The sequence below is a fragment of the Ornithodoros turicata genome, chromosome 3 (genome assembly GCF_037126465.1).
Source record: "Ornithodoros turicata isolate Travis chromosome 3, ASM3712646v1, whole genome shotgun sequence".
Classification (NCBI taxonomy): Eukaryota; Metazoa; Arthropoda; class Arachnida; order Ixodida; family Argasidae; genus Ornithodoros; species Ornithodoros turicata.
In genome coordinates this window covers 83,773,629-83,790,904 of record NC_088203.1, presented here as the reverse complement: position 1 = coordinate 83,790,904, position 17,276 = coordinate 83,773,629, and the positions used below count along the sequence as shown (strand labels likewise).

The following is a 17,276-nucleotide window of genomic DNA, read 5'->3' as shown; positions in this document are numbered from 1 at the left end:
AATATTGCTATTAGCATTTGTATCCATGTTCATACATGCACATATTACATGTATTAGTTGTTCTTCAAATGTACTACAAAAAGAAACAAGTGACACATGCCCGTAAATAAGATCTTTCGGCGCCTAGTATTAGCTCTATAGAGACTGTATAGAAAATGTACACATTCTAGTTCCTGAATCCTATATAGAAAGTGAACAGAGTTTACCAGTTCTATACAGCTTCTATTTCCTATGCACAAGATTGACACTAGACACGATAGATAGATTCTCTATTGGTCATGTATAGAAACTAGAAAATCATTTTCATAAGTGTAAGTGTCACAAAAAGGCGTGCCAACACATCAGGGCAGATAAGGATATCATTCGAGGTGAAGGTTGGCTAGGAGCGTGCTATGCGGTGAAGTTCATTTTTAAGAGTGTAGTTGCCACGTGTGAACGCGGATATTGCACTGTCTCGATGTTGGTTACAATACGGTTATTCGAGTTCGTCCGCCAGTTGCTGGAAAAAGTTGTCGCGTGTGAACGCCGCATAAGCATCAAGAATCGTGACGCGGCCCGGATACAGCTGTTTCTGCGCTCTTTCTGCTTGCCTCTCTGCTCTGTGCAAACAGTACTTAGTATCCCACCTTCATTATTTATGCATAATGTAAAACCCCGAGACTAGGGAACATGAAGGGACAGACACAACACGAAGACTTCGTGTTGTGCCTGTGCCTTCGTGTTCCCTAGTCCGAGGGGTTTTACATTATGCATCTTCACCAGCTCGCTTGATTCTTAGCAATTTTTTCATTGTACATTATTTAGCTTCTTCAAAACCCTGCAAGAAGCCGGTCATCTTCAGAATACCATAGTGCTCTTCTTGAGTGACCACGGCATGCGGTGGGGCGCCATTCGAAGGACGTACGCGGGCCAGATGGAAGACCGCCTTCCGGGGCACTTCTGGGCCCTTCCACCCAGGTTCCACAAAAGACATCCGCGCCTTGTTAAAGCGATGGCGTACAACGCACACAGACTGACAAGCCCACTGGATACGTTCGCAACATTTACGAGCATACAGCGAGATTTCTTCTACACCGAGAACGACACTGAAATATTTAAGGTACGTGACCTTCCGGCAGATATTTGAAGCCCCTTTGATTCTACTATATTCAATGGCACACCTTTCTCCTTGGCCTTGCTATAGCAATAGACCAAAACGTCTCATACAGGCCCTGAACCGTGTGTAGTGGTCAAGCTGACAGGAGAATTAATAAAGAACTGAGGGGTCTCTTTCATGGCGGAACGAGGAACAATGCGCTAGCAACGTTGCTGAGCTGAAAAGAGCTGAAGAACTTGCGCGGAAACGTTTCACTAAACAAGGACAGCCACTTAACTCGCACCCTCTTAGCATCATTAGTGAACCACAGACGATAGCATACGGAATAGTGTTCCAAATGATTCGTAGTAGATGAAGCAATTAAACGTAAGAGACAAACACAACACAAGCCTCTCAGTGTTGAAGAAAAGGCTCCAGCAGTGGGATTCGAACCCACATGCTCTGATTGCCGGTCAGAAGTGCCGTGCCGCCCGCCACGGGTACGAACGTGGGAGTGACTCGCAACAATGTAAAAGAATGTGTTCGTGGTGAGTGCGTGTCGGCACGGTACGTTGAAGAGAGGGTCGCTAGCATGGTGTACACACAATTTTTTTTTACTTATGTTAGTGTAAGAGAGGTGTATTTTGCAATATACACCCAGGTCATACTCTTATTACACCCCTTCGAGGCTGATCCTCTCATACGTGGGTGTGAATTGGGTGCACATCTACATTGGTGTGTTAAAGGTGTACTAAGGGCATAATAAGGGTGCAATGGTTTAGGGGCGTTTTGCCTTATTGTGAAATGTTTAACATTTCATGGAATATAAATGCCGTGTGCTCTGAGTCTTAATTTTCCTTCATACCAAAACAAGAAACACAAACGTTATCTTGATGGTGAGTTGATACACCAAGCAATTACTCGATTCAGTGTTTTTTTTTTTTTTGTGTGTGTGTATAATCAAATTAAACTTGGACATCTCACCCTTGATTTTGACTGGAATGGGAGCAGGGCTATCGAATTTGCAGACGCTCGCAAGGCAGGCAATGTATACAGTGTCTGTTAGGCTCTTGGAATGGAAATGCCTTTCGAAGTGAGCTTGGTTCGTCATCACATTTATGTGATGTTTCGAATTTATCTCTAAGCGCGTCTAAATGTAAGCGCGTATATCCTTATCCGTATATCATATTGGTCCAATATAGCACCAGTTCGTAATTGCTATATTGGGAGCACACAATGCATTAAATGTTCACGTTATGTATTTACTTTGGCTGATATGCATGATACACGCAAGATGGAACCAAAGCTGCGGACTGTACGCGCACACTAGACATTGAATCAGGCTCAGTTATAGGGCATCGCACAATCACCAGTGTAGACCAATAAGCAGCACACCCGCTAAGTAGATGTTACAACCTTTCAGAGGTGTGTGTGTGTGTGTTGTGAAATACACCCTGAGAGGTAGGTGTATTTCATTACACCTACAAATTTTTACACTCAAAGGGGTGTGAGTTATGGTACACCCACCTTACACTGAAAAGGGTGTAAAAAAATTTAGTGTGTAATCCGCAGTTTCATAAGCTGTTAAGGGAGTTTGGGCAAGACGGTGGCGTATCCTGTCGGGACTTTCGCGAAACACTTTGGTTGTCATCCCTGGTCCGCCATCACGTATGTACATCGCACCGGGTTGCACATTTTCGCGGTAAGAGGCAACATTTCGTGAACCTATGGAGCGGATGACTTTTTGATGAAGGTGGTAGTAGCATGCTGGTTCAGCAGTTGCGGTTTGGGCTTTCTTCGGTTTCCCTGCAAACGACTGAACCCACAGCAGAAGTAGTCTAGTATTTGCTCGCTACTCGGGCACAGAATACCGGAAATAGCCTTGTTCCAGCCTGTGATGACAGATAAGTATACCCCTCCTCCCCCAGGGTATGATGTTGCATCCCGGACGCTCCATGATCTTCAGTGCATGTCCAATTAAGCCTTTATGACAAACTGAAATAGCACGCACATGGTTTTTGTTCACGCCATGATTGACAACCATTCTATTTCGCTAGTTACCCGCGTGATGCCGCCAGCTCTTTCTGAAAAGGCGGATTGTTGCCATCTCTGACCGGCAATCAGAGGGTGTGGGTTCGAATCCCACTGCTGGTGCCTGTTTTCCAACTCCCATCATTCAATTATTTCTTGTTGCTCTTGGCTTTCGTTGTGCAGCGATATACTTGGCGCGTCCTCCATCCCGTTGTCATTCGATAGGCACAGAGAGAGGGACATCGCTCTCGCTGCTCGGTAATCTCTCTTGCGCGTTCTGTCGTTGCTCCCTTGCACGCTCTATTTTCCGTCGATCTTCTGTTCTTCATTGAGCAGCCGTTCTCTTGGTAGCAAAGCGCAGCACACGTACTCTCCGGCAACTTGTGCACCCGCTTCCACGTGTTCTAATACTGCGCCACGAGCTGCGCCGTCAGTTAGCTCGTCAGTGCGTTCGCAGGGTGCACCAAGTACCAATGCACCGTACCCTGCTGCGCCGCGCATAGGCTGCTCCAGTGCGGTGCACAAGGCGCGAGCCAGCGCCGGTCTGCGCTACAGGTGAATCACAATAAGGCTATCGCATTATTACAAAATGCCCGGCGAAGCAAGTGCGAGTGAACTCAAAGCGCTGCCACATATCAGGCTCAGGGTCAACCAGTGCAGAAAAGGATAGTGTTTACAGCGGCTTAATCGCTTACACGTCTAACGACCTAGCGAGGGGCAGGGTATTCTTTAAGATAGGCATGTGACAAATCACGCGGGACGAATGATGTGCCGTTCACGTATCCAGCACGTGCGGTATCACATGTCCTCCTTCACGAGTGGCCGGCAGCTCGTTAGACGTGTAAGCGATTAAGCCCCCAACAGAGGCACGTGCGCCACTTTGCGAGCACTATCATAGAAGAGTTTTTAAAAAATGGAGGTTACGCCTTTTATTCGAAGTACTTCAATTTCGGGCTTCCACGGTTCATCTGTGTCAGAATGCTGGAAATCCGAATTCTGGCCAGTATATCGGGAATTGTCGGCACTTCTGTGACACCCACGGAGAATCAAACCCTTCCTTGCAGAGCTTGACGATCAAGCATACTCCAGTTGAGAGCAAGTGTAGAATCAATGTCCAGCAGTATAAATTTTGCCCAAGTGCGCCAAATGTGCAGTGCATTAGGACTGTAATTGCACTCAGAGGTATAGGGTCAGTTTGGCTAAATGAAACTCAATTGCTGCGAAGTACAATTTTTCTATACTTTTCAGCCATCATTAACAATACTTCGCGGCTCTTTTAAATTCGGGATAAAACGATGATCGCGAAATTTGCGACAATTATTACCATAGAGTAATCCTGATGACACTACGTCGTTGCATTTTATGTGAATGTTCCTCTTTTTGCGTTCTTGCAGGAAGACTGTGGGAAGGCTTTCGAGACAGTTCGGATGAAGTCCTTGTTCAAGAAACTTCCTAGAGAGCGCTCATGTGAGGACTTGGATATGGACGAGCAGTGGTGCACGTGTCACCGGCAAATCCCAGTGGACGTTAACAATGCCACCGTCATAAATGCTGCCGAGTTTGTCGTTGAACGTATCAACGAACAGCTGGATAACTACAAGCACATCTGCGCCACAGTACTTCTGCAAAATGTAAGCGTTTCTTCCCCTGTTTCCTTACCACGTCATATGTTTCTTGTTTATGTATATTTTTTTCTCTTATATACTCGTAGTATTTCTGCTTATGGTGGCGCCAAATTTGTAGTTACAAGACATGGGCGGTAGTTATCTGCAGCGAATCCTCTCTCATTTTCAACGAAAGGGAAATGAAGAATGTAGAGGTAGATAAGTTATGATGTCTTCGACCGGTTGGTTCCGATCGCTCTAGACCGCTCTGGAGCGATGTTTCATCTCCGACTGTCACTGCATTCGACTGGTTCGTTTGGAGCTCTTTCTTCCAACTCCGAGCGCTTTAGAGTACTCTCACGAACGCCGTCGAACCGGTTGCAAAATCTATTTGGGTTCCGGTCACGTGACTGCGCCAGCTTCCGCTGAGGAGTGTTTCTGTTGCGCCACATGCCTGCCATATTCTGCATTTTGCGTCGTCGTCGTTTTGACTTATCATGAAAACACTGAAAAGTCCCCATCTCCGCGCCTCTGCTGTAACCTGCCGCCGTTCGGCTTCTGCACGAGTCCTCCGGCTCGGAGACAGCGTGAGGTGTGGTGTGACCCGCTCCATCTCAAAGTATGGGGAACAAAAACACTACTCGGCGGAAGCTGGCACAGTCACGTGGCCGCAATCCAACCAGATTTCGCAACCGCTTTGACGGCGTTGGTGAGAGCACTCTATAGAACGATCCGAGTTGGAGGAAAGAGCTCCAAATGAGAACCACTCGAATGCAGAGAGAGTGATCGGTTTCCACAAGTCGAAGACGAAACGTCGCTCCAGAGCGCTGTAGAGCAATGGAAACCGATCAGTCGAAGGCACCATGAGTTTTGAGTTATGCTAGCCAGGCATAAACGGGAAGACGACGCAGCCCCGCTGGTCGTTGAGGGCCCGTGATCGGAAATGCGGTGACTCTGCTGGCGTTGTGGTTGTTTGCCGCCCTTGCCGGCAGGCAGAGCGCCTTCTCCGTAAACGCTACGCCACAGCTAGCGTTCTGGTTGAGCCAGGTGAGATGTGCGTCAGTCAAGGAATCAATCAGACAAGAAGGATCGAATCAGCGGGCGAGTTTTAAGAAAGGCAAGACAAGGGCTTTAGTTTGGTAATGGGCCGAATTAAGTTCGTGGATGGTGTTGATTCGTCGACGACGTCCAATGAACTCCACGGCATGCGTGACGCGGCGTTGCTGCCTCGATGCCGATGATGGTGGTGACGGTGTCGCTTGACGGAAGTGCGTACTGGTGAGCTTCCTGTGGTGTAGTTGTCGTCTGCTCACTCGGTACGAAGCATGCATGCGGATACGGTTGCCGAAGCTGGACTCTTCAGCGGTTGAGAATCGGAGGAACGAAAATATAAACGAAAGCGTTGCCGCTGAAAATTGCAGTATCAAGGCCCCATCGTAGCTGGCGCTCACTCTTCACCACATAACACGGGAAAGGCCAACGACTGCACAGAAAGATACCGTTGTCGCTCCTGATTTGTGGAAAGCGCGAGACCGTGACAAAACAACCGATAAGTGTCATGAAAAGGAGTAAGTCTCCCGTTTTTAACCAATCAAGGGACTGAACGATGTCATTGAGGATGGCAGGTGGCTTGCTATGCAGTGAAGTTCTGTTTTAACATCGGCAAGTTACTTCGACCCCCCCCCCCTCCGTTTTAAGAGTGTAGCCTCACCGATACACAGCAAGATAATACACACACCAGGATGTGACCTGGTTTTGTCGTCGACCAATAGACGATATACAAAACACATGCGTCAAGAGACATGCGTCAATATGAAACACACAGCGTCCTCTTGTAGCGCGCAAGGAAATCTCCGGAATCCCGCCATGTCTGAGGCTCTCTCCCTGTCCCGAGTCATACACACGACTCACGTCCAGTTCGCCATCGTGTGTCATGCCTCACACATGTCCTGTTTCACTATGTTATTCACATGGTGAGACCAGGGGTTCAAAAGGGGATGCAAGCACGGTAAGAGTGTGTGTGAATTCCTTGTTCCATTGGAGCGCGGTCATTTCGATTTTGGGAGAGAGAATTACGTTAACATAGTGCAAATCTGCTCTTTAATTCCATCCTATGACATATTTAGGCAGTTCAGTACAGTCCATTTAAGAACTATTTAGTGCACGGTATATGGCATAAACATTTGGTACAAAATAAAAGCTTAGTGCGATTTTGGCAAGTATCGATTATCCTAAAACTATGTTTCTGGGCACTATCGATCACACTCACGATCGGGCACTATCACTACTACGCGTTCCCTTGGTCGCTTTCTCTCTGGCTTCTTCTTGAATTATGAAGGCTGGTGGCACAGTAAATTCGTAGACGCTCGTCTTCCATTTGGCAGGTTTGGCACAATATCAGCCTCTTTGAAGTACCGTGAACACAACTTTGCTGTGTCAGCATTAAACTTATCTTTTCTTTCGATGGCTAGCAGTCATTTCTGTCTCACACAGTAAATCATTTTACATCTTTATTTGCAAAAAAATGTGTATTCTTATAAAAACACCCTCTTCTATCCCGCAAAGAGTGCAAGAAGAACATCACTAAATGTGTAATATCGACATACACCACGTTTTATCCAATGTTGATCATTAAGGGTGTAAAGTGGGGGTGTTGAAACAGGTGCTTACGTTCAATACACCTCTTTTACACCCCGTTTGAATTGGCAATATGGTGTTAAAAATGTTTTAATTCGAAAGGGGAAAATTATCCTGGTTTAACAGCTCCGCCCAACAAGTAAACACATTATAGACGATAACCTGAGTTAAAAACACAGTATTTGACAGGGAAGGATGTTAGGAATTTAGCTGATGTCTTTGACTCGTTACAAGCGTGGGCGTTATTTGCAAAAACGCATTCCCGTCACCGTTACAAACGTCTCCCGCCCCACCACATGTAACCAACATGTCCCAACAAATTGTATTTCAGTATATGATCCATCCGACACGCCAATATATGCTACTGAGGGTGCTCGAGGGTCCTTCAATCCTCGGCACTCACGTTGGTCCCAGTGTTACCAAACTAATGAGGCGTGCCTACGACGCATTGCGCTCCGGTTTATGTTCAACGCTGGAATCCCGGCTGGAAGTCCGCCGTGTTCATGATGGTGCTTGCCACAAGACAGTCGAACGGTATGTCTCAGCCACTGGTCTCGGCATGCTGCCGCGGAAGCCTGTATTACACTAGCAGTTTGAGAGGGAATATTTGTCAGAAAACAATTCCATCATAAAAGGGGTTTTCAATAGAATACTCCCCTTTTAAGAGGGCATAACAGCTCTCCGTCCCAATGCATTTCCTATGGAACATATTTTATGCCTTTTCTCGGTAACCACCGCGCAGATTTTAACGCGGGTGGTTTCACTATAAAGTGGAAGACGAGATGAATCGGATAACGTTGATACATTTCTGATACATGTCTTATGTATTTTACGGCGACGTCACGAATGTGAAAAAATACACAATTTTTCTCCTCCCTTCTTGAACAGGTTTTTATTAAACTTCTATAGCCATTACGAAAAAAACTTCCCATTTACTTTCTCTCGAAATATTTCAGGAATCGGTAGACACCAAATTTATATGTCTGCCACTTTTCGTTTTCGTAAAAAAACATCAAACATGAGTACACATACATACCGACTGAAAGCCCAGTGGAACACGTCATTCTGTGTTGCCATCTGGTGACGCAAAGGGAAAACCGCGCGGACCGTATCCTTCCGCCGAGCAAGCGGTGCGCATGCGCAGCAATGCTCGCTCGTATGGATGGCGTGGGGTGTGGATGACATGCTGGTCCCTGCATCCTCTCTCTCTCTCTTCTCATTACTTTCATGGCCCACTGACTTAGGGCATGGCCTTGGAGGCCAGTACAAAAGGTTGCTTAGCTGCTCGTAAAGGGATTATCCTCTGAGCTTGCATAGTCGTGGCCTGTGTTATGTAAAGAGAAAGCACACCGAGACCAACAACCCTCTTCTTTTCTCTCTCTCTCTCTCTCTCTCTCTCTGCGCACGGTGCGCGTATATAGAAGAGTGAGACGAGTTTATTAGCTTCACGTGAAACATCAATTTGCCCAATTTTGCCGGTTCATGTTTGTGCGGACTCAGTCAACTGTTTGAACTGTTTTATAAGGCTAACGAAAATATCTCGTATTTCCGGTTAGTGCAAGCCGGGCTTTACAGTCATTCTTTATAGTAACTTTCAACAGGACTGCGCTGTAATGTTCGTAATGCTGAAAAAATGCTAGAAATTCTACCGTCGCCTCCCATAATAATAAATCGCCGTTTCCTTTTCAGTCAGTTCCAAACTTCTGAAGTTTTCGGGAGGACCTCGATATTCCCGGTTGCGAAGTCCACGATCTCCAAATTCGAGGGGTTTAAGAAAGAAAAAGGTCCCCAGTTGTGTGGACGAAAAAAATGGTCACGCAAGCACCTGCGCTGCCAAAAATACAGGGGCGTAGTTGCAGATAGCCGATGGAGTACATGACAGCCGATTAAGTGTTGCCATTCGCTCTCCTGATTTGAAATTAAATTCAATTGGTAACATAAAATCGATATAGTTCGCTGCACTAGTTCGCTAGTGATATCGTCCTCTGGATGCTAGTATTTTTCTACAGTTGGCCAAACACGGGTTTTGCAGTCGTCCCTGCGTCTTTTCTGTGTCGATGTTTATGTACAATGAAAGCTGTACACCGATTTATTCATTGTTTCATGGCCCGTACAACTCCGCTTCTGCTGGATTCCGTGCCACTACATCCAACGTGCCATTATATCCAATGCGCCGTTACATCCAAAAACGAACCGTTACGTCCAACATACTGTTACATCCATTGTGCCGTTACGTCCAACGAGACGCTGCATCCATTTTTGGCCACTACATCCACGGGTCATTATATCGAACGAGCCAGCACATCCAACAAGTCGTCACATCCATCGTGCCAGTACGTCCAACGAGCCATTACATCCACGGACACAGAACACTCGGTCAATGTTCTCGTCGGTGTTCTGTGCTTGTTACGCAGCGCCTTCCATCGACCATATCAAACGCGGCTCATTCCAACATCGCTGTTCTACACTTTTTTGTCGCACCTACGTCAGTGGCCAGCAAGTGTTGAGGTCGTTAATTCCTTAGTTGTTTTCAAACATAGGAGGAAAGCTTATAGGTTAGTGGTCCACATGCGAATGTCGCTGTTCTGCGCTTTATTGCCAATGATCTCCTTCACCTATGAGATAGCGTCCTGTGTGTGAATCACGTTGTGTGAATACCAGATAGTGTTGGGAAGGTGCACACACCTGGTCACCTGAATCCGGGAAAAACCACGGGTTGACCCAGAAACGGGTTAGTGTTGCTGCCTGGACGGTTCGACGGGGAAGAATTCCTCCGATTAAGAGACTCCACCCCGGGCAGCGAAATGATTAAACGAGCGACATAAAATGGATATAATTCAGTGCATTAATTCGCTAACGATATCGTTCGCGGGATGCTAGTATTTCTCTACTGTTGGTCAGACACAGATTTTACAGGGGATTCGGACAAAACGTCCCCGGACGAAAAGGTCCCCAGACAAAATGTCCCCGGACGAAAAGGTCCCCAGACAAAATGTCCCCGGGCGAAATGGCCCCGAAAACATCTCAGGACAAAATGTCCTCGGCTGCCCTCCCTCACTACGAATTCAAAGTTCCTGTTGCACAGTTATTTCTTGCTTCCGTGTGTCTTTTGTCGTGGATTTTTTAATGCTCTATTTTAAAAGATTTATTTCGGCGTACAGCCCTACCCACAGCTGGGCACGCCCGCTACGCTACGCTATAGTGCCGTTTGACGAAAACTACCTTTCGTGACACTCTTCTTGCGGAGACGATTTCTCATGCGGGCAATTTTTTTCTGGGGACGGTTCTTCCTGGGGACATTTTTTTCGGGGACGAAAAGTCCGGCCTCTCGGGCGTGCTTTGATTATATGAAATGACTTCTCCGTGATCATTCCTTCAGTTGGCAACTAGCGCTCAGATTCATCTCTGGAAACCCCATTTTGTAATTCAATCTGTGTTGACCTACAAGAATAGTGATTCGCCTAAAATATGCATGAATTTGGCTCACATGGTGTCCAGTTCTTCAGCTTTTTGGATTGAATTAACTGAGACCTCGGCATCCAACACAACGAGATCTGGAGGAAAAAATTTACGCTTCAGAAGTTCTAAAAAAGAAAACAAGCATATATTTTCTTGACCCACATAAGGAGGTCGAAGTGCACTTTTTCCTACACTGTCCTTTTATTTTTGTAGAATCGTTTTTCTTGGCGTCCAGGAAAAAAAGTATCTGTTAGGAATATCGCGACTCCCGCTGCGAGGCCTCGCCGCTCGACCTTGCCGTATCTTCCTTGGTTGGTTTCTTGTGTGTCGACCCGAAGCCTTTATCACCCTTCACCTCCTTTGTACGGTTTGGCAAATCACACACCAAGCCGAGACGAAAGGAAGTCCCCTGTCACTGGGGATTGTCGACTGACATCATTTTTCTGGGCTGGTGTAATGTGAAAGAAAAAGAAGGGAAAACAGGGGTGAAAGGAGACTTTCAAATATGTTACTGAAGTTTCCGGGTAATAATAAGCAGTCTATTTTGCGACGGAAAGTTTGAAAAGTATTTTGCACCAACGCCTTGAAAATGAATTCAGATATTTGATAATACTTACTTACCAGAAATATACATATCAAGGTAAAATGCGTGTAAGCGGGTGCAGTATAGGCATTACTGGCATTGTAAGCGCTGTGTGCAGCGTAATTTACAGCCGCTGGTACATCCAGGTGAGAGCCTCTGAGAGCGTCTCGTGCGAGCTTTGATAGCATATGAAGTAACCTTTCCGTGGCCATTTCCTGATTTCTTAATTGCCAATCGACTAGTGCTCAGACTCAGTGTTGGCAACATTCGTTTATTATACCATCTGTGTGTGCATTGCACATATTACCATCTGTACTATCCGATCACACATGTACGTCGGCGTGTATGCACTAGTGCAACAATACGAAGAGCAACTAAAATTCCATAATCAATCAGTGTGGACACCACTGACTTGTGAAAACAATAATTATAGCATAAATATATAACAAAATAAAAATAACAAAGTACTCATATAGCAATAAGAGACAAGCAAAAAGACGCGAATGTCTCGAATCGAACTGCGGACCTTTTGTATCAATGTCCGACACTTCCTCTGGACAAACAGCGCAGGGGAGCGTGTCGCCTTAAACTGGCGATCTCAACCGTGCACAATGGGGATTATTTCGGAGTCGGAGGCGAACGGCGTGATAAGGACGGCGAGAGTGGCGTCATCTAGAAAAGGGAAAATCGTGAGTCGGAGTTGCTCCACGACTGGTATGGCCTCTTAAGCGTGAGTTTGTTTTTAAACGCCCATTATATGAGCGTTTTATTAGGAATACACTTAACTAAGGGGTGTTTTAGAAAACACCCATCATTTGAGTGTAAAGGCAACACCAAAAAGTTGCGCGCCATGGGACAAGCCATTTACACGAAAAAGAGTGTAAAAAATTGCAGGGAAGCTGCAGAAGGTGACTGTAAGGCGAGCATGAAGTGTCCTCGCACTAAACGAGTCACTAAACTAAACAGTCAGAGTGCACCGTCTGAGGGGCGCACCTAAAGAGGACTATCTGTCTGGTAAACAGTCACATGAAATGCAGTGCAACAAAACGTGACAATTATGTGGGTATCACAGCGGGTTTCATAGCAACAACTGCAATCGTACTAAGCTCTTGAAAATGTTTCTGCTGTATATAGTGCTCTAACAAGTTCTCAAGTTAACTCTACTAAACTGTATAAATTTCTCCTGGGATGGGATAACAAAGCATTGTTGAACTAGGTTAACGTAATTTTTTGCCCAACCTATGTCATGGCGCCCAAAGCTTTCAATGCAATAAACAATACAGACATTTGAGGCTCTCTTTCCTGGTTTACATTCCCCCTTGAAACCCGCGTTTCATCACACAAATAAGATGAAACGCGGATGAGGTGAAACGCGGATGAGGTGAAACGGCATTTGTGAGAGGCATGACACTCGAGAGAACTGTTGTATGGCAGTCATTTGCATTGCTCGTGCCGGGTAGGACTCGTAAACTTCTGCCCGTTACCCGAAAAAAAGTAACTGATTACCGTCACCGTTACTTCTACAGAAAACGTAAGTGATTACCGTTACCACTTACTCGACTCCAAATGTATTTGAGTAGCGAATAGAAAAGGAACGCGTTACTCCGGTGGTTACTCTGCATTCATGCATATTATACCCGTCTTTGTGTGCCTCAGAAAAGAAAGAAAGAAAAAAAAAGGTTCAACAGCGGAACAACAGAAAGAACACGAGAAACAAAAACGCCTACGACAAGTAGATCTGTACATCTACTGTATGTATTGCCCGGGAAGACGTTGACCCGACTGTGGAAGAGCATTGCGTGGAGAACTCCCTATCCCCCCCCCCCCCCCATCCCATCCCCCTCCCCTTTCATGCACACAGGTCGGGCAGGGTACCGGAATTCCGTGTTGCGACGTTGTGAGGAAATTTTTTACGGGATTTTCATGGTCACTCGCATGAAACACGCGATTCCTAGGATATCCCTTTCATCTTGAGTGTCACCTGGGTAGGCTCCCGGAGGGGGCCTGCCCCCCCCCCCCTGGAAAAGTTCCGGGGGGCTCAGGCCCCCAAGCCTCCCCGCAGTCGGCACCTATGCTGACGGCACGAGGTGCGTGACTTGAGGCAGAACGTCAGAAAGATAAGTTAATCTCTGTCGGAAAAGTAATCAATTACTGAGTGGTGGGTTACTCAGAAAAGTAAGATTACTCGAAAAATTACTTTGACAGTAAAGTAACGCAATTACTAGTAACGTGTTACGCACAAACAAGTCTGGGTAGGAGCGTAGGACACCTCAGACATGGCGGAATGCCGGCAGGTTCTCGGGAGTGCTACGAGATGGCACTAGGTTTTGCATACAGGCTATTGAAAGAAACTTCCCCAACTACGAAAAACACTTGCCTCCTCTCACCTGACTTGCCTCCTCTCACCTGAGGGGAGCGCTTTATCAGTTGTATGCGCAGTCTATGCGTGGTATACAGGTCAGTGGGGGGTACACCGTTCTTTGGTCGGTAACATAAATGCGTCACAAAAAGGCGTACGCCTCCACTTTTAGCAAATCAGGAAGCAGAACGATGTCATGCGGAATGACGGTTGAGTAGGAGAGTGTTATGGGGTGTGTAGTTTGAAGGGTACGGTTCATTCATGACAGCATGGGTGCTAAGTTGTCCACTAAGTGCAAGGCGAGAGATTGTTGCTGGAGTGTTGAAACGAGACTTCTGACTGATAGTTGATTCATTCAGGATGACATCAATCTCTCCTAATTTGTGGAGAATGTGATAGCTTTGCCTTCTTTGGACGCTTTGCAGTTTGCATAATGTGCCCAAAACAGGCGCACACCTCCTGTTTTCAACGATCACGCGACAGAACGAAATCATTCATACAGAAATTAAAAATTACAAAACTGCATTTTTACGAAGTGTTGTCTTTCGTGCTTTCCTCACGCTCACGTTTGTTCAACACCAGTTTCTAGCTGGAGTCACTTCTCCGATTTCATGTCTACTAGAATTTGCGTCTTTTCTTCACAAAGGTGCTTGCTAAAGTGAATACCACCTGATGATGCTGAAAATTTTTCGTTTGGTTTAGATAACCGCAGCCTATAGACATAGCATCGAGGACAAATCTGACATGAGCGACTTCACGGTGACCTTGTCCACGGCGCCTAGCGGATACTACTACGAAGCAACGGTGCGCATCTACAAGTATTCGATGCAGGTGCTCGGTGGAATCACTCTCTTATCTTACTACGGCAACCACGATACTTGCGTCGCTGACAAGAAGCTCAAAAAAATCTGTTACTGCATGACCACAGCGCAGTTGCACTGACCTTCCATTCAGAAGGAACACCAATAAAATATTTCTTCCGTTATGGCAGCCTGCCCCGTGTCCATATTGACTTGTCACCATCAAAGTAAAAATAGGGGACAGCACTAAGTTTAGCGAGCACGAATTGGTATAGTCGATTAATCGAGCGGGCTTTTAAATGATTAGTCGAGAAGCAAAGAAAAAGAAAACACAGCCTTGTAGACGTTGCCTTAGTCTCCTATCTATCTAGGAACCTGGTTTCTGTATTCGCTGAGCGAAATCATGGACGTATTTAAATACTTGCGGTTGGACTGTAGTTGAGTGAAAGCTAATACACACACGGTCATTAGAATACCAAATAGGTTTTTAGTCGGATGAACGATAGCTGCGGTAACCCAGTTACAGTTGTGTCGATGTCCATGTATATATGGATAGCTGTGAGGCCAGCAACGGCAAGCCACAATCACCGTACACTCTTAGAAGCGTGGAGCAGTTACACCTTTTACGAGGTAATAGATTAGTTGTCGCATATCTTATGCCTAAAAGGTTGCAAATTTCTACCTGACCTACGAATGGTAGGGTTACCGCCTCTGATTCGGTGAGCAATGGGGGCGTACGCCTTTTTGTAGCAATTTGGATATATAATAATGGCTTTTACCACCCTTTTACACCCTCTATCAGACGCTATGTTGTCTAGGTGGTAACCATAGGAGTCACCACCTTTTCACACCCTTTTTTTCTTAGACTGTAGGATAGGACTTTCTCGAAAATTGCGTTCTCACCTCGCTGACACGTCGTAACATGTCATGTAACCACCAAATGGTGGAGTCCAGTATGGGCTAACGTAGTTTTCCATGTCAGTAAGGAAAGCCGCGGTTTCGTTTCCCGATAAATGGCGGATTATCCTGTTTCGTTTCTGAAAAATGTCGTAGAACCGAAAAGTGAAAAACGTAAATTTTGTAAAATATATATTTTTTGATGACACAAAAATGCAACTTTAATGTTTCTATCTTTATGTACTTTCTTCTTGTGGTGGTTAAAGAAACTTCACTGCACGACACGCCCCTACACTCTAAAAACATAACTTCACCACATAGCACGGTGAAGGCCGACCATTGCGCGGAATGATACCGTTATTACTCCCGATTTGTGGGGGCACACGCCTTTTTGGGACAATTAACATAACTACATAAGTGTCCCAAAAAGGTGTACGCCTCCCGTTTTTAACCTCTCTGCGGGGGGGGGGGGCAGAACGATGTCGCTAGGGATGGTGGTTGGCTAAGAGCGTGCTATGTGGTGAATTCCCCCAGGGCGTCAGTCGTGACGTTGCCCACCTCTGTGAGGCCGACAACGGCGAGCCCTTTCACCGTCACCACCACGACCACCATCCGGTTTTAGACTCTTAAAAATGAACTTCACCGCATAGCACACTCCTAGCCAACCATAATCTCGAATGATATCGTTATCTGTCCTGATTTGTTGAAACCGGGAGGCGTACGCCTTTTCTGTGACACTTATGCTGTTCATAATTGTCACAAAATAGGCGTACACCTCCCGTTTACACGAGGTCCTCAAGCTTAGGTAAATAGTACCTCCAAATCGCAATTAGAATTCATCGATTTTTAGTTAGCAAACCACACGCCGTAATATTAACGAAAACGTACAGTTTTTTTCACAGAAAAACGTTAAACGATGAGAAGCACGCGCCGAAATTCAGGAAAACGCGAAGCCCTATTCATCAGAGTCTTCCATAACCCCACACTAAAAACAGAACTTCACCGATGAGCCGCGCACGCAGAACTTCACGCTCTGCGCCATCCGTTGCCACGAATAATAGGGGCGCTTCTGATTCGAAAAAAAAAGGGGGCTGCGTACGCTTTTCTGTGTCAATTATCATACATCCAAACTATCACAAAAAGGTGTACGCTCCGCTGTCTTTCTGCGACAACGTGCTATGCGGTGAAGTTCTGCTTTTAGAGTGCTGCTGCTCTGCATGAAACCAAATCCTCTCAAAGTTATTGAGAAAGCAAATGTCAACCGTGTGGGAATGAACGAGGCGCAGAACGACAAAACGTGCATCTATGGAGATTCATCTACTTTGAGATTGCATTTTACACCTTAAATGTAAACTACAGCTGGATCTGTGCAAGGTGCTCGTTGTGTAAAACCCGCGTCCCATTGTGGCACGCCTGCCCACTTGGATAAGGAAGTTCCACATTTAGGGAAAGAAATTGCACTAAAAAGCTCCACGGAATAAGTACATTCCACATTTTGCTCCCAAGCTTCCATTATCTTCTATGAAACCATAGAAAGTCCGGCTTAAACCGAGAACACAGAGGGCAGAGCATTCAATAACGCTCGCTGCTCCCATTGCGGCAAAGTCCGGACTCCAACGCACGGCGCTAGAATCTCTCACGGCAGCAAAAAGCCGGGTATGACGACAAAGTGACGTCACCACTTCAGCCAATGAGACGATAAGCGAACACCCGAGCAGCATCAGCGCATTGACCGCTTCCCTCGCTCCCTTCACGGAGCTCCACGGCCGGCGCACAAACGCAGCTGCGCGACGCGGCGACGCCCATCCCCGACGGAGCGCCACAGCAGCAG

The 17,276-nt window shown here is 46.2% G+C and overlaps 1 protein-coding gene across 1 annotated transcript in view; it reads left to right on the top strand.

Annotated features, from left to right (window-relative positions):
- LOC135389720 (uncharacterized) overlaps positions 1-14,738 on the top strand; it is a 32,577-nt gene extending 17,839 nt beyond the window's left edge. The window contains exons 8-10 of the mRNA XM_064619753.1: positions 805-1,099; positions 4,501-4,737; positions 14,451-14,738. Coding sequence (XP_064475823.1) covers positions 805-1,099; positions 4,501-4,737; positions 14,451-14,690 — 772 coding nt within the window. The 3' untranslated portion in view covers positions 14,691-14,738. The remainder of the gene's footprint in view (positions 1-804; positions 1,100-4,500; positions 4,738-14,450) is intronic.
- Positions 14,739-17,276: the final 2,538 nt, after the last annotated feature.